The sequence below is a fragment of the Capra hircus genome, chromosome 25 (assembly GCF_001704415.2).
Source record: "Capra hircus breed San Clemente chromosome 25, ASM170441v1, whole genome shotgun sequence".
Taxonomy (NCBI): Eukaryota; Metazoa; Chordata; class Mammalia; order Artiodactyla; family Bovidae; genus Capra; species Capra hircus.
Window position 1 is genome coordinate 16,260,963 of NC_030832.1, and position 24,638 is coordinate 16,285,600.

Below are 24,638 nucleotides of genomic sequence, written 5' to 3' on the forward strand. Positions count from 1 at the left end.
CCCATCCTCTGTCGTCCCCTTCTCCTCCTGCCCCCAATCCCTCCCAGCATCAGAGTCTTTTCCAATGAGTCAACTCTTCACATGAGGTAGCCAAAGTATTGGAGTTTCAGCTTTAGCATCAGTCCTTCCAAAGAACACCCAGGACTCATCTCCTTCAGAATGGACTGGTTGGATCTCCTCGTAGTCCAAGGGACTATCAAGAGTCTTCTCCAACACCACAGTTCAAAAGCATCAATTCTTCGGCACTCAGGTTTCTTCACAGCCCAACTCTCACATCCATACATGACCACTGGGAAACCATAGCCTTGACTAGACAGACCTTTGTTGGCAAAGTAATGTCTCTGCTTTTGAATATGCTATCTAGGTTGGTCATAACTTTCCTTCCAAGGAGTGAGCGTCTTTTAATTTCATGGCTGCAATCATCATCTGCAGTGATTTTGGAGCCCCAAAAATAAAGTCTGACACTGTTTCCACTGTTTCCCCATCTACTTTCCATGAAGTGATGGGACCAGATGCCATGATCTTCGTTTTCTGAATGTGAAGTCAAGTGGGCCTTAGAAAGCATCACTACGAACAAAGCTAGTGGAGGTGATGGAATTCCAGTTGAGCTATTTCAAATCCTAAAAGATGATGCTGTGAAAGCGCTGCACTCAATATGCCAGCAAATATGGAAAACTCAGCAGTGGCCACAGGACTGGAAAAGGTCAGTTTTCATTTCAATCCCCAAAAAAGGCAATGCCAAAGAATGCTCAAACTACCTCACAATTGCACTCATCTCACATACTAGTAAAGTAATGCTCAAAATTCTCCAAGCCAGGCTTCAGCAATATGTGAACCATGAACTTCCAGATGTTCAAGGTGGTTTTAGAAAAGGCAGAGGAACCAGAGATCAAATTGCCAACATCTGCTGGATCATGGAAAAAGCAAGAGAGTTCCAGAAAAACATCTATTTCTGCTTTATTGACTATGCTAAAGCCTTTGACTGTGTGGATCACAATAAACTGTGGAAAATTCTGAAAGAGATGGGAATACCAGACCACCTGACCTGCCTCTTGAGAAACCTACATGCAGGTCAGGAAGCAACAGTTAGACCTGGACATGGAACAACAGACTGGTTCCAAATAGGAAAAGAAGTACGTCAAGGCTGTATATTGTCACCCTGCTTATTTAACTTCTGTGCAGAGTACATCATGAGAAACACTGGGCTGCAAGAAGCACAGGCTGGAATCAAGATTGCCAGGAGAAATATCAATAACCTCAGATATGTAGATAATACTACCCTTATGGCAGAAAGTGAAGAGGAACTCAAAAGCCTCTTGATGAAAGTCAAAGAGAAGGGTGAAAAAGTTGGCTTAAAGCTCAACATTCAGAAACTGCCTCATAGAAGATCCTAATCCTTGAATGAGGGACTTGAACTTCCTGCCCAGATGGAAACAAAAGACATGAGAGGGACTGACAACTCAGAGAGCCCAGACATCTTCCACCAAGGAGGAGTAAAAAAATAAGAGGATTATTTGGCTGTAAAATTCATTTAATAATTGAATAGGAAACTTCTTTTGATTTCCCAAGAAAAAGTCACACATTAAGTAATGCAAATTCCCATTCAGCCAGGAGCCAAATAAGCAGAAAATATGAATCACTAGATTCTTCCCCACACACCAGACCTCATTCTATTTCACGGGAAGAAACAAAGAAAATAAAATTCTCTGACATCTGGATTTTGCGCTAACAAGCAGACCGACAGAATGAACTGGGGAGGGGGAAATGCCCACATTTTCCCTGTCCCTATACCAGGAGCCCTCGGAACCAGCCACAGAGGATGAGCCATATACTGAGCGTTCTCCTGCGGAGCTCTCGGATCCTTTGAGGGCTAATAGGAGAGACTGGCTCATGACCAGGAAGCAAGACAAACGTGAGTGCCAGGTGGGGGAGAAGCCCAGGGGCTGAAGGACAGATGGTGGGCTCAGCTTACCCAGCTGCATGGATCCAAGCTGGAGTAAAATGAGGAAAAGCTTGAGCAAATTTTACCTCCCCTGCAGCATAAAGGTGTTTATAATTTGTTCTAAGTAAAGATCCACCAGTTCAACAGATAGTTGCAAAATGATGTTCCCCACTCCCCTTTAAAAGCGGCTGTTTACACAGCATATCTGACAAGAGAGAGCTGGAGAAAGCCCCTGATTGTATGTTTGGATCCTGATCTGATGACAACAGCTGTTACGATTTTCTGAATGCTTATCCTGTGCCAGACACTAGACTAAGCTCTTACTGCGTTCACCCATTTAATCTCATGATAAGCCCATGAAGCCAGGGCAGTGCTTAAGGTCTGAATCTGTCTTCTCCAAATACTAGTGGTACAACCAAGTGACTTAATTTCCCTATACTTCAGCTTCCTCGTCCGTAAAATGCATATAGTAAGTATGGGACGTGTTTAGAATAAATGTGTACCTGTGTGGTGCATGCATACTTAATTGCTTCAGTCATGCCCGACTCTTTGCAACCCCATGGACTATAGCCTGCCAGTCTCCTCAGCCTAAGGGATCTTCCAAGCAAGAATACTGGAGTGAGTTGCCATTGCCCGCTCCAAGGTATCTTCCCAAACCAGGGGTCGAACCATTGTCTCCTGCATTGCAGGTGGATTCTTTACCACTAAGCCACTGGGGAAGCCCTATAATAAGTGCACCACCTTGTAATATCGATATGAAAATTAGATGAGTTCTTACATGAAGTGTCTGGAACAGAGTATGCACAGTACAGGCAGTGAGGTCATTATCATCATCTGTTTTCACAAATGAGATAACTGGAGCTCAAAAGGTAAGAAGGCTAAGCTACATCCTCACAGTCCATTCTACTATCAAATTCATTGTCAAGGCCCCACCCTCCCCTACATTCCCATTCACAAAGCATCTGGGTTACACTCTACAAAGCGCCTGCCCTTTGGATGCCTCAGGAAGCAGGTTTGGGAGCAATGGTGCTGGAAACACAGCGGGATATGGACCGCCTCTCTACGGACACCTACCCACCTGCCCACAAGACCACCTCCTCGGCTGGAAACACCACCGCTCCTGGGGAGCTCTCCCCCGTTCTCCCTTGCCACAATGCACACTTTTCTCAGGGGACAGAGGCACACAACTCCGTCCAAACAGCAAAAGAGAACACAGAGACCAGGGCTCCTCAGCAGGACCACGCAGGTACACATTTATTCTAAACACGTCCCATCTTCACAGCCCCCAAAGAGGACTTAATGTTTAGTGAGTACAGTTTCTATTAAATAATTTTTCTGGTGAATGGCCGTAATCTCTTGTTCCTCGCATGGCTTGTTATTTTTTTGTTGTTGAATACTGAATATTTTGAGTATGTGGCAACTCTGGAAGTCAGATTTTCCTGTCTCTGCCTGTTATAGGTTGCTGTCGTTTGCTTGTTTAGTGACTTTTTTTTTTTTTTTTTTGTTTAGTGACTTTTCTAAACAATTTTTGTAAGGTCTGTAGTCAGGCTTTGCCACTGAATTCTGTATTCCTTTATCTTACTGGACAACTACTATTTTGGCAGAGTTACCTTAAATATCTGAAGCCAATAAAAGGAATGAAGAAGAACTTTTTTCGAGGAAAGAAAAAATACCTTCCCAGTTTTCACAAATTGGATCTATGTCAGGGCACTCCTTGAACACTTAGTAGGCTGCTTACAACTCTGCCTTCGCTTCACTTCCTGCTTGCACAGGGCCTGAAGACCAGCATGACATGAAAGCCCAGATTCTTCTCAGGCCTCTTCTGAATATGTGTCTCACTCTAAGCCTGCACATGGCTTTCTCAAGTCCCAGGCACACACAGATGCTTTGAAAAATCTCTGTTCCCACCCATGTCTCGTCCCCAGCCTCTCCCTTTCCAGGCTTCTTGTCCTATTACTTGTCCCAAGTGCTGTCCCTTGCTCCCGGCTGCTGAGGCCAGTAGCTGCTGTGCTTTTAAAGACTTTTTGGCAAAAGCCACAGAGAGGTCACCCCAGCCCTAGGAATGCCCTGAGTGAAGAAAGAGGAAGCTTTTCCACCTGTCCTGCAGGCTGACACCACAATCACAGTTTTCTGAGAATAGGGTCCTCTTCTGGCACTTACTTGCAGTCAGCACGAGAAATCTAGGTCCCCTTCCTCAGGGCCATGGAGCACGGGGGATGGCAGGTGGGCAAACTGAAACGCCACTGCACCCTCTTACCATAAAGCAGCAGTTTCTCTCTTCACCAAGCTTTCCCTTGGTTGTTCTTAAGTTTTTGACTAGATTTCAGAGTTCCCCAGGAGCTGACTCTGAGGCTTCTCTGGTAGTCTAGTGGTTAACAATCCACCAGCCAAAGCAGGGGGGACACGGATTCCTGGTCCAGGAAAATCCCCAATGCCACAGAGCAGCTAAAGCCGGTGAACCGCAACTGCTGAGCCAGCGCTCTACAGCCCTCGATCCACGACTGAAGCCCTCGAGCCTAGGGCCCATGCTCCGCAACAAGAGCGTGGCCCCCGCTCCCTGCAGCTGGAGAAAGTCCACTCACAGCAACCAAGACCAAGCACTGACAAAAATTTTTTTAAAAAACAAACAAACAAACAAAAAGCTGATTCTGACAGTCTTCATCATTAATTGTTTAGGGGATAGGATGATCCCCTTGGGGCTTCCCTGGTGGCTCAGATGATAAAGAATCTGCCTGCAATGCAGAAGACCCAGGTTCCATCCCTTGGGTTGAGAAGATCCCTTGAAGGGAATGGTTATCCACTCCAGTATTCTTGCCTCGAGAATCCCATGGACAGAGGAGCCTGGTGGCTACAGTCCACGGGGTCACAAAGATTGAGACACGACTGAGTAACTAACACTCTCTGTGTTGCCCTGGATTTCCCTATTTCAACAATTTTGATTGCCCAGCATCTTTTAAGCACTCTTTATGTGCTTGGGGAAATTCCTATATTGTGAATCTATAGATCCCCAAGGTTAGGATCTTGTTTTTCCCCATCTCCCTTGCAGCCAGTAATGCACTTAGATTCTAGCAAGATCGGCCCTGTATCTCAGAAATACATCAAAAAATAAATGTATTAAGGAACACAAGGGTGCTCTCGTCACTCAGGATTATATGCTTAGCACTGGCTCAGCATGAACTGTAATCCTAAATATCCTGTTTCATAATACTGTTCAGGCCCCAAGAATGTTCTCCTCACTTCTTGCCCTGAAATCTCTAAACAAAAGGCAACAGTATCTGAATCTCACAAAGGCTGGCGGGGAGTGGCCTCTGCCGGTATTGCAGACAGACACCTCTTCAGAGGATTCAAAGAACTTGAGCACTGGAAACACTTCTGTGAGAGAAAGGACAAATTAATTAACTTCTTAATTAACCTCTCCCTTCTCAAGTAGCACGGGTGCCTGTGCAATAGATTCTATATAACAAGCATCACTTTCCCGCAGTGCTGAACATCCATTTTTCTTTTGCTCTTCATGTTCCTGCTTGTTTCTGAGGAACATTTTGCAGTTTAAGTAGATCATGTTGATCAGTTATGTTCGACTTTTTGCAGCCCCATGGACTGTAGCCCGCCAGGCTCCTCTGTGCATGGGAATTCTCAGGCAAGAACACTGGACTGGGTTGCCATTCCCTCCTCCAGGGGACCTTCCCAACCCAGGGATCCAACCTGGGTACCCTGCATCTCCTGCTCTGGCAGGTGGATGCGTTACCACTGAGCCTAAGCAGATCGTAGCGCTTTCTAATTTGTATGTATGAGATCCAGAATTTCCGTTTGGATAGAAGTCTCTAGTCTTCGTCACATAAGAAGTATAAAGCGATACCAATTCCTTATATTAGCAACTAGATTGACAGTAAATACCAGGCAAAAAGTCATGTAATATAAATACTACTTAATAGTGAAATATTACATAATAAAACTTTTGTGTTTGGTTTTGCTTTTTGGCTGCAATGAGTCTTAGTTGCAGCATGTGGGTTTGTTTGTTTGTTTGTTTTTTGTTTTTTTTGAGTTGGGGCTTTCAAACTCTCAATTGCAGCTTGTGGAATCTAGTTTCCTGGCCAGGGATTGAACCAAGGCCTCCTACATTGGGAGCATGGAGTCTCAGCCACTGGACCATCTGGGAAGTCCCCAGTAAAACTGTTTATAAAATTGTTTTCGAAACAGTAAACTAAAATTTCTCAGATTTAAATAACTTTGATTTAAAACTTTGATATTCAATACTTACATAATTTGTATTTTGCCCTGTAACTTTAATACTTTTGAATACTTTAGAAAAGCAACTTCATTGAGGCTTTACAGCTTTAACTTTTTTTATTTATTTACTTTATATTTTCAGTGAAACATACTCAAATTCTTATATTTTGAAACTAATTACACTTTTTTGTCTTTTGGATCATTACAGCCTGTAGAATATAAATTATACAAAAACTTTTACTATAACATATTTAGTGATTTTATGAAAAATGAAGGGCAATAAATTTTATGGAACATACAATAGTTTATAAATTATGAATGTCTTTCTCATCCAAATATTGCTGGCCTATCATCTTGCTAAGGATATATGCAGTAGTTCAGTTTTTGACATTTTGCCAGCTTCATCATATAAAACCAAATTTATTTAGGGTTCTGCTGTTATGAAGCTGTCAAGGTACAAGAGAATATACTTTACTAAACATCTTGTTAGCTTGACTTATTACTTTTAAATACACAGACATATGACACACAGGCCTCTTTTGGAACTCTGGCCCTGGCACAGGCTTCTTGCAGCAAGAGTGTGAAGCCCTGATCCCATAGAACAGCGCTTCTCAACCTGGGGTGATGTAAAGTCTGGAGACATTTTTGCTTGTCTCCATTGGCATGTAATGTAGGGTACAAAGGCCAAGAATGCTGCTAACACCCTACATTGCACAAGACAGCCTCTAACGTACGCACATACCAAAGAATCATCCTGCCCAAAATGTCAAAAGTGCCAAGTTTAAGAGGCCCTGCATGAGAGGATAATATGAAGGAAGTCAGTGTGGAACTGATGCTAATAAGGGTGGTAGAAACCTCAAGCTTCTAGAACTTCCAGTAGGGGCAAAGAACTCAGGAGCTGAGTTTTCCAATGGAATGGGCCTGAGGTGTAATGGAGATACCATCTCCGGCTGGAGATACCATTCTCCAGCCCCGCCAGAGATTCTGAGTTACCTTATACCCTGCAATAATTTAAACTAGCTAGAGTGATTTTTGTTTTTTTGCTACTAAAAGTACTAATAAAGCATGTAGTGCTATACCCCAGAAACTAACAAAAACTGTGAATCAACTATACTTCAATTTCTTTTTTTTTCCTTTTATTTATTTATTTATTTATTTATTTTTAATTTTAAAATCTTTAATTCTACTTTAATTTCTTCAAAAAAAAAAATTTTTTTTTAAGCAGGTAGAACCAGTTATCCCAGCCCTGATCTGACAGACGACAAGACTGATTCCCAAGAAGTTCCAGGGTAGATTCATGAAACAGCTCCAAGTAGGGCTGTAGGGCTGCCTACAAGTGACTAGAATTTAGTTCAAATCAGTAAATTTTAGCTTTATAAATTTATTTTAAATATACTAAATTTAAATTTAGTTCAAACTAGTACTTGAAAAAAAAAGTTAATAGTGGAGACTGTTAGTCTTTGCTCACAGAATACAAACACAGGTAGGGCAGGGTAGCACGGTGTCTCAGGAACAGCTGGCAGCGAAAGCCGGTCACCAGGAGGATGTGACGCATCAGCTGCTCGTGGACACGCCTCTGATGTTGCTCCAAGTGTCTTTCTCCGCACAGCAGAAATCATCACAATCAGCAGCACTCTTCTTATTTCCACCATTTTAAAGAGACAAACCTCACATCTTCCAGGTTCAAAATTATCCTAATGTTATCTTCAGTTTGAGGCAGGTGACTCACCTAAGGACTATATCAGGGGACTGGGGTGTGGAGTGTTTAAGAGCCATGAGCATGCATGGAAAGGGTTGTGGGGATCAATGGAAAAAGACACGTGGAGAACTGGGGGTCAGACACTCTCCTGACATCCACTCAAAGAATTGAGAGGGTAACAGGCAGGAAGGCCAGGGGTCTCCAAACAGAGGAAATAGGCTGCAAATGTCAGACATTTGTATGTCTCTTAAGTGGCACGAGGAAACAAACTAGAGATATTGTTTTTTCTCTGTACAAATTTAAAAGGTTTCTCTTAAAATACTGTGTTGCTATAATGACACCTGGTCTCACCTGAAGTTAGTTATTCTCAAACCTCGAGTTAACCCATGCATTTTTCTTAGGGAAATGTTTGTCTTAAGCTATGTTAATGTACTATGCATTTACCCCAGACTCTGTCTTCAAGTCTTCCACCTAATGGCTCAGAACCACATTGACAAACCATTATGTTATACTCAGATATTGTTCCCCTAATCTATTTAAACGAAACTATTTGTATGGTAATCTGCCCTTCTACAAGATTCAAGACAATCATTTTACTGCCGGGGATGACTCCTCTGGTGCCAGGATTATCACAAAATAAATCTTATGGATGAGGGGCCTGGTGCCATTCTGAGTTTTAAGACACTCCTTTCTTTCATTAACAGACTGCTAGTGACTATATAACATCCAGCTGAAGACTAGCAGGGGGGTACTCTTTCTGCCCCCTTCTGACGCCTATGTCAGAAGCTTTCTCTATCTCCTTTATACTTTAATAAAACTTTATTACACAAAAGCTCTGAGCTATCAAGCCTCGTCCCTGGCCCCGGATTGAATTCTCCTTCAGAGGCCAAGAATCCTGGCGACTTTTCGTGGGTCAACAACAACCTTTCAGAATGATAATCCCTTTTATTCTGCCTACCACCAATTTCCTTTTTGTAACTTAAAAAGCCCTTACTAAATTTCAGAGACTGCTCTAAATGCTTGTTGTATACAATTCACTTGTATCCGTGGGCTAGTAATACACCAAAATCATCAACGGGTGATTTCTCGCTCTTCTGCACTGCCATTGCTGAATAGCTGGATCTCTGCATTGTCACCCACTCTCCCAGGACTGGGGTAATAGAGCCCAGCACCCAGCACCATGGCAGAAAGAAATGAGGCACACGGGAGTTCTCCCACCAGCCGCTAGATGCTCCAGCCTGGCAGTAACACACAACACTTCTGCTCACAGCTCATGCATTGCCAGAATTAATCACACAGAAAGTATATGTGCCGGGAAGGGGGAGAACCTGGATATTTTGCCAACAGCTCTAATTACCATTCCAGGACTTAACAAGCATTGTATTTAATCTTTGTGACCACCACAGGGGGCAGTACTATCATTCTTATGTTAAAGATGAAGAAACTGATACAGCAAGGAATGGCAATGGGCCCAAGATCACACGGCATGTGAGTGACTGAGGCTAACATTTCATTTCAAAGTGCATTCTATTTACCATCTTTCTTTACTGTCGCCTTTAGCTTATTTTCTGTGTGGTCTTCAGCGCACTGCAGTCCATGGGGTCCCATGGGGTCGCAAAGAGTCACAACTGAGTGACTGAATGACAACAATTTAAATCTTGACTTTGCCACACACTTCCTAGCATCTTGAATAAAATGGCACAGCTCTGTGCTTTACTTTTTTCCACCTGAAAAACTGGACCCAATAATAGTAGCCATAACGCCGAACTGTTAAGATAAAAGGAGATGATACTTGTAAAGCTCTTAGTTCCATGCCTGGCATATAGTAGTTTGGAGAATCCCAGGGACGGGGGAGCCTGGTGGGCTGCCGTCTATGGGGTCGCACAGAGTTGGACACGACTGAAGCGACTCAGCAGCAACAAACTGAGAAACCTATATGCAGGTCAGGAAGCAACAGTTAGAACTGGACATGGAACAACAGACTTGTTCCAAATAGGAAAAGGAGTACGTCAAGGCTGTATATCATCACCCTGCTTATTTAACTTATATGCAGAGTACATCATGAGAAACACTGGACTGGAAGAAGCACAAGCTGGAATCAAGATTGCTGGGAGAAATATCAATAACCTCAGATATGCAGATGACACCACCCTTATGGCAGAAAGTGAAGAGGAACTCAAAAGCCTCTTGATGAAAGTGAAAGAGGACAGTGAAAAAGTTGGCTTAAATCTCAACATTCAGAAAATGAAGATCATGGCATCTGGTCTCATCACTTCATGGGAAATAGATGCGGAGGCAGTGGAAACAGTGGCAGACTTTATCTTTTGAGCTCCAAAATCACTGCAGATGGTGATTGCAGCCATGAAATTAAAAGACGCTTACTCCTTGGAAGGAAAGTTATGACCAACCTAGATAGCATATTCAAAAGCAGAGACATTACTTTGCCAACAAAGGTCCATCTAGTCAAGGCTATGGTTTTTCCAGTAGTCATGTATGGATGTGAGAGTGGACTGTGAAGAAAGCTGAGCGCCAAAGAATTAATGCTTTTGAACTGTGGTGTTGGAGAAGACTCTTGAGAGTCTCTTGGACTGCAAGGAGATCCAACTAGTCCATTCTAAAGGAGATCAGTCCTGGGTGTTCACTGGAAGGACTGATGCTAAAGCTGAAACTCCAATACTTTGGCCACTTCATGTGAACAGTTGACTCATTGGAAAAGACTCTGATGCTGGGAGGAACTGGGGGAAGGAAGAGAACGGGACGACAGAGGATGAGATGGCTGGATGGCATCACTGACTTGATGAACATGAGTTTGAGTGAACTCCGGGAGATGGTGATGGGCAGGGAGACCTGGCGTGCTGCGATTCATGGGGTCGCAAAGAATCAGACATGACTGAGCGACTGAAATGAACTGAACTGAACAGAACAAACACTAAAAACTACTCTTAGCCTTACTAATTCCCAGGTGATGCAAAGCTAAAGAATCCGCCTGCCAATGCAAGAAATGTAGATTCAATCCCTGGGTTGGGAAGATCCCCTGGAGTAGGAAACGGCAACCCACTCCAGTATTCTTGCCGGGAGAATCCCGTGATAGAGAAGCCTTTCCTGTTGCAGTCCGCAGGGTTGCAGAGTTAGACACAACTTAGCAACTGAACAACAAATCTTCAGAAAAAGTGTAACATGTTTCTTCAGAAGAAAGTTTTATGATGTGACATTTAAGCTGGATTCTGGGAACACCTCTGGGGAAAAGGTATTCCAGATGGGGTGAGCCATAACCAAGGGCTCAGAGGCGGCACACATATGGGGGAGATTTAGAGCTCAGGATTAGATTGTCCCTATATTAAAACTGAAACAATTGGTATTAGCCATTTTGGGAAGCAGTGAATCAGACTGGAAAGCCAAGAATCAGATTTTGGATTTCTCAGAGCTTGCTTTCTTCTGGGTCAGAAGTGGAAAGCAAACTTCCTAGTCTAGGGTAAAGGAAAAGTCATCTCAGATGTTGACCTGACCAAGTTAAACGGTTAATAATTCTGACTTGCCCAGAGAACTGAGTACTCTTCTATCCACCCAAGTTACCCCAAAGCAAGGCAAAACAGCCTCCAAATGAGGACTCAGCATGCACAGACGTGCTGCTAAATTGTGGAGGGTCTCCTTGGCAATGGTTTTGACTTTCTGAATTATATATTTCTTCCAGACTGTGATCAGAGGCTCTGTGCTGTATGGAATGTCTTTCAAAAAAAAAAAAAAAAAAAAGCTATCAAAGTTTGTCTGCCTGACATCTATAGATTCCAGGTTAACCCAGGGCCTGCGAAGGTGTGGGGTCCCCTTATAACACTGACTCAAAGTGCATCTGGAGGGTTCAAATAATCCAGGCGCTGTCCCACTCCAAGCCTCCGGTCTCTGCCTTCTGGCAGCAGCAGCACATTAGGAGTGAAGGCTCACATCACAGGAAAGTCATCCTGCCAGCAGCAACCTAGTCTCCAGAACCTCAGCTCCAGTACATAGTCCCAAGCCATGACACAACTCTTACTGGGAGGGTCTCAGAAACAGACTAAGGCCATCTGCTTCCTTACCAGCATACAGAACATGGGCTATTAATTTCATTAACAGCTCTCCCAATTTTTCCCACCCTTGTTCTTTTTAAAGGACACAAGATCCCTATTAATGGCAAATGGTGCCATTTTCTTGTCCTCACTTAAGTATTTGAAGTCAACACCCAGTATGATATTCAATCAACACGTACTTCCTGACGGGCTTCTCTGGTGGTGCTAGTGATACAGAATCCTCCTGCCAATGCAGGAGACATTAAGAGACTTAGGTTTGATCTCTTGGTCAGGAAGACCCCCTGGAGGAGGAAATAGCAACCCACTCCAGTATTCTTGCCTGGGACAGGGAAGAGGTACCCAGGGACAGAGGTCCCTGGCGGGCCACAGTCCACAGGGTCACAAGGAGACACAACTGAAGCGACTCAGCACACAGGTCCTTACTAAGGTATCCCTTGTGTGCCATATCAGGCAGACCGGAGACAACAGCAAACAAAACACGGCCTCCATCTACTTACGAGCTTACAAGCTTGGCATTGAAGAGAAATAACCAACAGCTCTTCAGAGTCCTCTGGACTAAATTTCTGTGTCCAAACGGCTGTATAAACATCAAGTGTAACCTCACCTTTCCCTCGGACTTCCCTGGTGGCTCAGACGGTAAAGCATCTGTCTACAGTGCAGGAGACCTGGGTTCAATCCCTGGGTTGGGAAGATCCCCTGGAGAAGGAAATGGCAATCCACTCCAATACTATTGCCTGGAAAATCCCACACAGGAGCCTGGTAGGCTACAGTCCATGGGGTCACAGAGTCAGACACAACTGACTGACTTCCCTTTCACCTTTCCCTCACTTTCACCCTTCCCTTTCTTAAGGTAGATTTTTTTCCATTATCCCCAATGTACAGATAAGGAAATCAAGGTTATTAGGTAGAACAGCAGACCTCAATCCTGATCTGTTGGGCCCCCCAAACTCATGCTAATTACTCACGACCTTTCAAATATCAGAGGCCCCAAACCTAGACATGCCTCTCAACTTGCTTTTTAGTGAGGCCTACCACGTGTGGTTGGGCTTCCCAGCTGGTGCTAGTGGTAAAGAACACGCCTGCTAATCCAAGAGACCCGGGTTCAACCAGTGTGTCGGGATCCTCGAGCATGGCAACCCACTGCAGTATTCTTGCCTTGAGAACCCCATGGACAGGAGCTTGGCGGGCTATAGTCCAGTCACAGTCAGACATGACTGAAGCAACTTAGCACACACACCATATGTGGTTACCAGGCCCATCTCTACAGCCCACTCAAGCAGTGTTTCCCACATCTTACAGTAGGCCCTTTCAGAAAGTTACTAAATGAGAAAACCCCATGAGGTTAAGTTCTCTCTTTACCCAAGAAGGAAGCTTAGAGTTGTCACTTGTGAGAGTTCACCTTACTCCAAGTCAGCAGTGATTCTGCATTCCTACCCAGGAATACCAGTCCCAATTAAGATGTGCTTTAAGTGTGAATAAATGTACCATGTTGGTAATTTCAGGCTTCCGAGACAGCACTGAAACAAACATCAACCTCAGATATGCAGATGACACCACCCTTATGGCAGAAGAGGAACTAAAGAGCCTCTTGATCAAAGTGAAAAAGCACATTCTACATTCAAAACACAAAGATAATGGCATCCAGTCCCATCACTTCATGGAAAATAGATGGGGAAACAATGGAAACAGAGACAAGACGATGTTCTTGGGCTCCGAACTCACTGCAGATGGTGATTGCACCCGTGGACACTTGTTCCTTGGAAGGAAGAAAAGCTATGACAAATCCAGACAGCGTATTAAAAAGCAGACTTGACTTTACCAAGAAAGGTCCATATAGTCAAAACTATGGTTTTCCCAGTAGTTATGTATGGATGTTGAGTTGGACCAACACTTAAGAATTGATGCTTGAATAGCAAGCTAAAACCAGTCAATACTAAAGGAAATCAATCCTGACTATTCATCGAAAGGACTGATGCTGAAGCTCCAATACTTTGGCCACCTGATGCGAAGAACCAACTCATTGGAAAAGATCCTGATGCTGGGAAAAGACTGAGGACAGAAGGGGTTGGAAGAGGATGAGATGGTTGGATGGTTTCAACAAGCTTCAGGAGATGGACAGGGAAGCCTGGCATCTTGCAGTCCATGGGATCGCAGTCAGACATGAATGCCTGAGCAACTGAACAAGATGGCGCTAGTGGTAAAGAACTTGCCAGCCACTGCAGGACACTGTTAAAAGACAGTGAGTTCTCTTTCTGGGTCGGGAAGAAGCACTAGAGGGCATGGCACCCACTCCAGTAGACTTGCCTGGAAAATCCTTAAAGACAGAGGAGCCTGTGGCAAGCTAGGTAGGGTCCATAGCATCAAAAAGTCAGACAAGACTGAAGCCACTAGCACACACACATCACTTCAGACACTGCAAAGAGCAAAATCCCATTCATTTTTCACATCATCTATATGGTGAAATTTTAATTTTGAACACAAAATGTTATTTTAAGGAAAAAAAAAGTTTCTCTTTACTTGTTTTAATGTGGCTTCCTGAAGTTCTGAATACACATGTGGCTCTTGTTAGATGTATACCGGATAGCACTGCTCTTACTAACCCTGCCCAATTCCTGAATACATTTGGTGATAGGTTTACAGTACTGGTTTTTTAAACAGAATGACATTTTAAATACATACTGCTGGCGTGTCCCTGATATGCCATCCAAATTTACTTTGAGTCTTAGTGAGCCGTAGAGCTCTGATTATCTGTTTCCTTATGAGTACTTACATAATCAACTATAACCTGGGTATGTAATGTGTATTCTAGGGTATGAAATGTGTATTCTATGAAGCTAAAAATAGGAAAGGCACCACTCATTCAAGGGTTAATTTAAGACTCCAGAAGAGGCAGCTTCACCATCTGGACCCCAAACCAGAGTCAACCATCCAGGGCCAGACACACCTTCCTCCGGTGAGCCACAAAGGTGATGGTGAAAGTTACACCAAGTCAAAACTTTCTTGTACTTCAAGGAAACGGCATTCACCAGTTAACACAAAGGCTGTATACTCCCAAAGACACTCTTGCTACTCTGCTGTACAAAATTCAAAATGACTTAAGGAAGCACCAGAGTCCTCTGAGGCATTTTATTTGTATGTATTACATCCCTAGAAAAAGAATCCAAGGATTTTCCCTCCTGTATGTTTTCGTCTTGCTTCTTCATGGTCCATGATGCCAGCTGAGGTTGTCAGTACAATGAAACTATGGAAAGTTAAAAAAAAAAAGTTGGTAAGTTGTCCCTACGAACTGTTCAACATTGAACTACTTCTGGTACAGAAAAATTCTAACATTCATCAGTGTTTAACATGCGGTCCCATACATAATGCAGCCTCCACAGGCTGGCAGTGCACAGGCATGACTCCTAGAACCAAAGAATCCAGCTACACACACACAGTCCTGGTCTCAGCTAACATGAGGCAATGCTACCTAAAAACAAAAACTGGAACTCCTCTAACTTCAGAAGTCACTTTCTGCTCTCAAGCAGACACACAGTTTAAAGCATTAAAGCACTGATATAACTTGACAGAATTGTTTCTGCCACTTACTGTGTGTATGATCACAGGCAAGCTATTATACAGTTACTTGGACAAAGGGCATCCCACCTGGCCTATCTCATGGGTTACTATAGGGGTCAAGGCAGGACACAGAAAATGTATCAACTGGGAGGCATTAAAATTAGCATTCTAATTACAATCACAAAGGACTTGCCGGTAACACTATACCTGTTATACAGTAACCATGAAATGGGAGTAAATTCAAAATCACCAAACGTGACTGGGTGTTTTAAGCTCTTAACCACAAACAGACCAAATGCTTGGTGTATCAGATCAGGTTTTAAACTGCTTTACCAGAAGTAAATCAGTTTAATCTAACTGATAAGAGAACTACCATCTTTAAGAAACCAAGGCCATGAATTGCCCAAAGCCTCACAGCTTTAAAGTAGAAAATCCAGAATTTGAACTCAGTCTCTTAACCACAGATGAAGTTCAAACTGAGTCTGCCCAGAGGGCAATGGTTCAGAAGTCATTCTGGCCACAGGAGGGTATTCAGAGAACATGTATGAACTATTTGCACCAAGCCAAAAGAGCAGACACGAAGGGGAATGCAATTCTGCTCTCACCCAGCTTCAGCTCTCACACACCTCTTAGACACTAAAACCCACACATGTGTGTGGCAACATAGGTGCTAATCCATGAGGCAAGCTGTTTGGGAATGGAGACTATTGCTACTACTGTTATGAAGAAAATCAACTTACCCAAACTGACGGGATGGGAGCAGGTTATTCTGCCATTTTTCTAGATCTTTGAGTTGTACATCAAATCTGGGGCTGATCACTCCACACTGTAAAAAGTAACAGAAAACAGTGTTCACACTTCACTAATAACAAGTAACACTAAAAATCTTTTATAACTGAGCACAGAAGCCAACCAACTCAACATTAAGTGGGTAACTATTCTATACAATATTCTATATAAGTTCAATTTGAAAAACAATTAAAGACTATGGCTACTTAGGAAGAAAAAGCAAGCTACTGGAAACATCAACAGAAGAGGCAGAACATAACACAACACGCGGTGGCCAGCAGTGTGCATCCTGTGGCCTGTGGCGCTGTCCCGGAGCAAATGGCCAGATTTTAAAGAGCCCAAGAGAGCACGTCTCAGAGCTAAATATGACACCCCTGCTCACATCTCTATTCTACAAATCACTAGCACACTCACCAAGATGGCTTGCATGCTCAGTCGCTTCAGTCATATTCCACTCTTTGCGACCCTAATAGACCATTCTCCAGGCAAGAATACTGAAGTGGGTTGTCATGCCCTCCCTCCAGGGAATCTTCCCCACCCAAGGATCGAACCTGCGTCTCTCTCTTACCTCTCCTGCATTGGCAGGCAGGTTCTTTACCACTAGTGTAGCCTGGGAAGACTCCAAAACGCTTAACAGTAAACTAAATGAGACTACAAGATTAGAACTTTGTGAAGTCTCTGGAGCAGTTAAACTTCCCTAGGCAGACCGAAACTGCAAATGGACCCATCAGGTCCAAGTGCCCCCTGGCAGGAAGCTCACTCAGGTTCTTTTTATCACATCATCCTGGGAGCTACTACTGTCACTTGACTATCAAGGGCAATCCCACACTGGATAGAAGCAACACAGGGATACGACAAGGGAAAACCCAAGCAAGCTACAGCGAAAGACAAAGCTTTCTGAGGCCTCTGCACTACCACATGCGAGCTTTATATATTCCAGTAGCAAAAAATCCCTTCCATTCAGTTAGTGTAATTCCAGCATATCTGCTCTCAAACCACATCAATCTAAGATTGTGATTAAGGGAAGAATTTTCTTAATCTAGTCTTTAAACACTACCTTATTTCCCAGCCCCATTACATTTCCACAGTAAGGTATATCCATCTTTTGCATGAAGGAAACTGAGGCAAGAATGTCTTACAAAGGAAGAAAACCGAAATTAAGAGAAACCAAAAAATAATTCAGGCATTTGGCAGGGCCTGGATTTCAACTATCTATTAGCCAGGATTTTCCAAATGACTTAGTGTATCACAGAGTAAGGATGCCACAAGTGAGTTCCATTTGGTACTCTGTTCAAACTTGTTTCTCAAGCTATTAGGCACAGAGAATGTTTAAGAGAAACCTGGTACAGGGCACTTCTCAAACTGTTTTTTTTTTTTTTAATATCAACCGAAATCTTCTGCGGGACAGCTTTAAAATGTGCTATAAGCTATACACCAGAATTAGTCTTCCACTGTCCCTGAGCAGGACACAGATTTCCTAGTTCTTAAAAATAGAGGGGAAAATAAACACACCCTCTTCTACTTGAACATACTGTGAGGATCAGAGTGAGAAAAGTGAATTCAAATCCTTCCTTGGGATTGGAATCTAATGGTTTACAATAAAATAAAATAAGACCCCCAAATTTCCTTCAAAAACTCTTCAAAGGCTTCATATCCAGTAATTTTTATCTGACATTAAGTATCTATCCACACAAGAAGCAAATTCACTATGTAAGAAAGCAACTTTGTAAAACAGAAAACTGTTGGACTAGGGAATGACCTTAGGCCCCTGCCACTGACCACTTTCTTGGCCCATTTGCCCTAGTGTTGGATTACAGGAACCTGCCTGCAATGTAGGAGACCCAGGCTCGATCCCTGGAGAATCCCATTGACAGAGGAGCCTGGCAGGCTGTCATCTATGGGGTTGCAAAGAGTTGGACACGACTAAGTGACTAACACTTTGCATTACAGGATCTCAGATCCCTTGCAAATCTGAAAGCTACAAATCTTAACACAGAAAGCAAAGCAGCAGTGATGAGATCACCAACTGACTTACAGACTAATATCTAGCCCCCAAATTCATGCAATCCAAAGTCAAAAAATCAAAGAGATTCAGTAGATTACGCCTACAAACTTAAAGGAAGTTATTTGCACTAACAGGACTACTGGCCTTGAACCATCCAGGATTCAAAACTGGTAGCACCAGTCTCAAGCCTCCACATCTCCCTTCAGATATCTTATACTCCAAACACTAGGTCAACTGACAATTCTACCTGGAAGTTACATAAAATTGAATGATTTTAATCAATTCCCATTTTTCTTAACCTAATTAGGTAAAGCAAGCACAACACTCATTTTACAAAGGCAATTATACCACCTTAGACCATTCTTAAGTTTCTATAATGTGGAAGATAGTCAATTCTTACCTTATTTAGCCTGCCTGTGAGGTTCACAACAATTTTCCCAGCCCTGTGATCATCAATGATTTCAAATTCGCCAATGTAACCTGTAGAACACAATTGACTGTATTAAAAAATAATTTTAAAATGAAGAGAGCAATACTCAAAACAATCCACCCTGCAATTTTAAAAGGAGGATACTTTTCTCCGTGCCATCTCATACCTTCCCAATCCCAAAGGCTACCTAGTGACCAGGATGTTCAACAGTCCTTTACATCCCATGGAGCTCTGAGAAGAGCTCAGGGTCCTTTCAATGACATGTTGTGGGTGATGTTATTATCAAGAAAGGCCATTTTAGCTGCCAAACACCTGAACAGTCACAAACCTCCTCCTTCCAACAATCCTATCCTACTCAGCATTTCCTAAAGAGCACCACTTCTCCAGGACTACCCTGTCCACAGCCCAAGTCAATTGCATTAGTTACCATCTCTGATTGCCACTTTGTTCCCCATTTTCCGCTTCCAGGCCTCTCTCCACAGTTAATTTCTACAGGGCCCATTCCATAGCATGCTTATCCCAAAACATAAAACAGCAAGACACTTACCATGCTTCATCATCACTGTTAGAAATCTGACGATGACTTTAGAGCACGGCCTAATAAGGACCTGGCGTTTGCCTCTCTTCTCGGCATTGTTGATACTCTTGAGAGCATCAGCCAGGACATTCATGCGCACCATTATGGCTGTTCAGGGAAGGAAAAAACAGGCATTTTACCAGCACTTCCATTACCAGGCACCCTATCATTCCCCTGCAAACACATCCTTTCCTTTCTGCCTCAATCATGTGGAAGCTTCCCCATTCCTAAGCAGACTGGTTCCCCAGAAGGACGTCAACTACTAAAATAAAAACACCAGCCGTGGTAGGTGCTATTCAAAATGGCACTAATACTCAAACTTGTGGAATTCGGCAGCATCTGTACTATTAACACGGTCCTTTAAACCTACTAACCCAGTGTCAGATTTTTCCCAATAACCGAAAGATACTACTCAACTTTCACCTAACACCCAGAACCACTGCATTAACATAAAATGTCCGTCCCTGTGCCATCTAAAACTATGCCCAACAGCAAGTACCAAAGTAATAAACTGAAACATTTCACATGTATCACCAGACTGGTCTCTTACCTCAATGGGCACAAACTTCATCTAATAAAGTTTGAAAGTCAGGAACAGAGGCATGTCTCAAACCACAACAGTAGGACTCCAACCTACTTCCTCCAGCTCAACAGTGTCTTGAGAGGAAACCAGATTCGTTCCCAGCAAACCGCCACCACAGGTAGGATGCAGTTTCCCCTCCCGAGGGTCCTCATCTCCCGAGCTCCCGGCGCAACCAAAGTAATGGGAAGCTGCACGGCCCACCAACTCCATGGCCCTCCGATGCTTCTCAGAGCCAACGAGCTGCCTCAATCACTAACGGGAGGTACTGGCGCCGCCGAAAGATTGGGAGCTGCCGCCTCTCCGGAACGGTCCAAAGCTCCCTGTTCCCAAAGGCTGCGGCCTGCGCCCCAGAGGCCGGGCTCTCCGGGATTCAAAGCATGGGCTAGCCGGGCATGACTCTCCCCTCTGCTTGCCCAGACCCTCGCAAGGCTAGCATCTCAGGCCCAGGAGGCCTCCGACATCCTCGCAGGACACGAAGCGCGACTCCCATACCACAGGATGGCACCGATAACGGACGGATGATGTTGGATAGCTCAGAGAGAGATACTCACCGGCACGGAAAGATGGCGGAAAGAGGGCGGGAGGGGCGAGCGCACGGAATTATGGGTTATGGGTCGGGCTATCGCGAGACTTTTAAAGCCCCGCCAAAAACAAATAAAAAAGGATTGCCTACTGGAAGGAGGCGGGTGAAGGGGTGGAGCCTCCTCCAGGGTAGGTAGTAGAGAGTCGATGGAGTCGAACATCCCCGGCGAGGCATCGGGCAGTCAGCTGGCAAGAGGTGGGGCATTTGCGTAGTTTTGAATTCCTTTCTAGCAGCTAATCGGTAAAAACGAAAAGCTGACGAGGGCCTAGATATTTACTAATTTTTATTGCAGTAACTGTTGACTGTTTAGAATGAATTTTGATACGTGCGTATTTACAGTATCTCTGGAAGGACCCACAAGTAATCGGCAATTGCCTCTGAGAAGGGCGTTAGAAACTGGGATGGGAGTCATGCTTTTCTCCCTATTTTTGTTGCTTAGTCGCTAAGTCGTATCGGACTCTTTGTGACCCTTTGGACTGTAGCCGGCAAGGCTCCTCTGTTCATGTGATTTCCTAGGCAAAGATGGTTGAGTTGCCATTTCCTTCTCCAGGGGATCTTCTCCATCCAGGAATCGAACACGGGTTTCCTGCGTTGGCGAATTCTTTACCACTGAGCCACCAAGGTAGAGCTTTCTCCCTGTACAATTTCTGTTTTTTGAAATTTGTTGATACTTTTTAAAAACAGTAAAAAATATTTTTCTTAATCGATGCTTCTTTTTTGACGTTATTTTTTTGGGCTCCAAAATCACTGCAGATGGTGATTGCAGCCATGAAATTAAAAGACGCTCACTCCTTGGAAGGAAAGTTATGACCAACCTAGATAGCATATTCAAAAGCAGAGACATTACTTTGCCAACAAAGGTCCGTCTAGTCAAGACTATGGTTTTTGCAGTAGTCGTGTATGGATGTGAGAGTTGGACTGTGAAGAAAGCTGAGCGCCGAAGAATTGATGCTTTTGAACTGTGGTGTTGGAGAAGACTCTTGAGAGTCCCTTGGACTGCGAGGAGATCCAACCAGTCCATTCTGAAGGAGATGAGTCCTGGGATTTCTTTGGAAGGAATGATGCTAAAGCTGAAACTCCAGTACTTTGGCCATCTCATGTGAAGAGTTGACTCACTGGAAAAGACTCTGATGCTGGGAGGAATTGGGGGCAGGAGGAGAAGGGGACGACAGAGGATGGGATGGCTGGGTGGCATGACCAACTCGATGGATGTGAGTTCGAGTGGGGTGATGGACAGGGAGGCCTGGCGTGCTGCAATTTATGGGGTCGCAAAGAGTCCGACAAGACTGAGCGACTGCACTGAAGTATTAGCAGTTATTTACTGGAGTTCCCTGGTGGCTCAGAGGGTAAAGCGCCTGCCTGCAATGCAGGAGACCTGGGTTCGATCCCTGGGTCAGGAAGATCCCTTGGAGAAGGAAATGGCAACCCACTCCAGTACTCTTGCCTGGGAAATCCCATCGACAGAGAAGCCTGGTAGGCTATAGTCCATGGGATCGCAAAGAGTCGGACACGACTGAGCGACTTCACTTTCACTTCACTGGAGTTCCAGACTTTTCTTTTAAGTTCTGAAATACAGACACAGTTGCAAAGAAAGCCACAAATATTTCGAAATAAAAGCTCGGCCTCTTAAAGGTTGTTGCAAGGGTCAGATGACATAATGGTGACAAAGGGCTCGCCAAATCTCTGGCACGCATTAAATAAATGCTCAGTAGTTACTGCCTGAGGTCTGGCTGCCTGGGAGCAGCAGGGCGTTCTGGCACTGCCCTCTCTGGAGCTGAGAGACCTTAGGCTAAGCTTCTGCTCAGGACTTAACTTCCTCACCCTTACCCTCCCTTCTTACCCTTCCCTGTATTTCCCACCCCCTTCCCTGTGTTTCCCACAAGGCTGCCAGAATGATCATTTTAAAACTTGTCAGACCTCGGACTCTCCAAGGATTCCTGTCAGTAAAATCCACATTCCTTACAAAAGCTTAAAAGGTCCTCCTTGTAATATCTGCCTCCTTGCATCGGAACGCCATCCCCCAGCAATCTCCCTGGCTGGCTTTTCTTCAGATACTCCAAGCACAGCCTGCCTCAGGGCCTTTGCACTGGCTTTTCCCTTTAACTTGACTTTTCCTCCCCCAGTTTGTCAAGTCTCTGTTCAATCACATAACCTCCTCCTCATCCTCCCCACCCCCCAATCTCATTGCCCTGTTTAACTTTTCTCCATAGGGTTTACCACCTGAGATATTGAAGTGTATTTACTGTCTCCATTAAGCAGGCAGGGATATGGCTGGCTTTGTTCACCACTGTACCCACAGCTTCTAAATAAGTTAACTCCACATAGTAGGGCCCTGATACATACGTAATGAATCAATGAATGGGCAAATCAGTTTCCCCATCTGTAAAAGGGAATGATATACTAATTACTCGAAGTTGCTGTGAAGATAAATGAAATAATCCAGATAAAAGACCAGCATTTGTTATTAGCATCACAGCCCACCTCACCCACCATCACGACTTCTCAAATCCTAAGTGAACCTTGAAGAGTGCCAAGCTCCCAACATAGGCACTGGCTTTTCTAAGAAACATTCCCTTTAAGAACTGGTTGCCTGAATGCAAGATGTTGACTAAAACTGTCGTACTCAACTTGAGGGACTTAGCAACAGTGGGGAGTTCATAAACCCACTTTCCTTCCAGAGCCTCCATCAATAGAAAACTAGTGCCACTCAACCTGTTTATAAACTTCATTCATTCTTTCATCCCTTCATTGAGCAAACATCTGAGTGCCTATCATATGCCAGTTGTGGCAGGAAACAGGACAAATATCAGTTCCAGGCCTTAAGAGGTGCAGATCCTAGCAGAGACAAATCTCTAAATAACAATACCAGGCAGTGTGCTGTTTCCATGCCAATATGAAGCACTGTGGGAATGGAGAGGTGGCCTGAGAAGTTGCTAAACTTTGCCAGGAGGAAGTGCCACTTGATGTGTGTCTGAAAGCTTCTAACAGCTAATTCCTAACTGCCACTATGCGCTTCCTATAGATTCACTGAATCCTCAAAACACATGGTGTACATAATGCCCTTTTGAGATCTGTATTATCTCCACCTCACAAATGAGGAACCAAACTAAATTCAGTCTTAAATTAATTCAGTCTTAAAATTTTGCTGTAAGTTAAAAAGTCAGAGAAAGTGGTCATATATAAATTACTTGTGGGGTTTTATTCCCAAACGTTAGGAAAGGTGTGTGGCCTATGGGTTTTTGAATTGTTCTAAGAGCTAGGGGCTTCCCTCATAGCTCAGTTGGTAAAGAATCCACCTGCAACGTGGGAGACCTGGGTTTGATCCCTGGGTTGGGAAGATCTTTTGGAGAAGGGAACAGCTCCCCACTCCAGTATTCTGGCCAGGAGAATTCCAAGGACTGTATAGTCCATGGGAATCACAGAGTGACTTTCACTTTTACTTTGAAGAGCTACTACACTTCAGTTGTGTCCAACTCTGTGTGGAGGGCATAAAAGGCATATAAAGATATCCAGAAATCTTGGAATGGTTGGGACTGGGGGAAGGAAAGAAGAGTAGAAATGGAGCAGAAGACTGTGTATAAATCGCCTCTTGACATCCTGTGAATTCTGGAATAACTCTGCTAGAGGTGGTGCAAAGGAACTTGAAAGGGGACTTGTGCTGTGGCCAAGCTGGCCCAGTAGTATCCAAGCTGGCCTGGAGACTCATCACAGCTGCGCGTGGCTGCATTCCAGAGCACTGGGTGACCAAGAGACCTATGGTGACTGGGTAGAAATAGAAACTTCCTTTTTCTGGACATCAGCCTCCAGGAGGCTTCAAGGAAGGATCCAAACATTTAGCAGGTAGGGAAAGCAAGAGGTTTGACATTCAATCTGTTCCCAGTACCCACGAAGAATAGATAGTGAAACCCAATGATAAAATACCCAATTTGGGCTCTGTGTAAAAAAAATTCTAAGTGCAAACAAAAGTTACTGAGCAAGTCAGGTACAAAATTCTGAGCTAGGTCCTAGGGTAGAGGTGTGTGGCCCTCTCTCCTGCGTCCTTCTGCTGCCTGACCCTTCAGCCACACCCTCACGTACCACCTTTGGCCATCATTTATTCATTTCACCTCCTTTTCCATCTAGGGTGCTGCCTGGACGTTTACTGAAAGAATTTAAACCTTTTAGTTCATCCTGTTCTTAAAGAGCAC

General features: G+C 44.0%; 1 protein-coding gene across 1 annotated transcript; it reads right to left on the reverse strand.

The window, feature by feature from the left end:
• On the reverse strand, positions 15,025–20,512 carry RPS15A (ribosomal protein S15a). The gene is made up of 5 exons (XM_005697526.3): positions 20,420–20,512; positions 19,256–19,393; positions 18,679–18,758; positions 16,225–16,310; positions 15,025–15,170 (listed from the first exon to the last, which is right to left on the reverse strand). Exons 2-5 carry the CDS (start codon positions 19,386–19,388, stop codon positions 15,077–15,079), a joined length of 393 nt encoding a protein of 130 aa, XP_005697583.1. The 5' UTR covers positions 19,389–19,393; positions 20,420–20,512; the 3' UTR covers positions 15,025–15,076.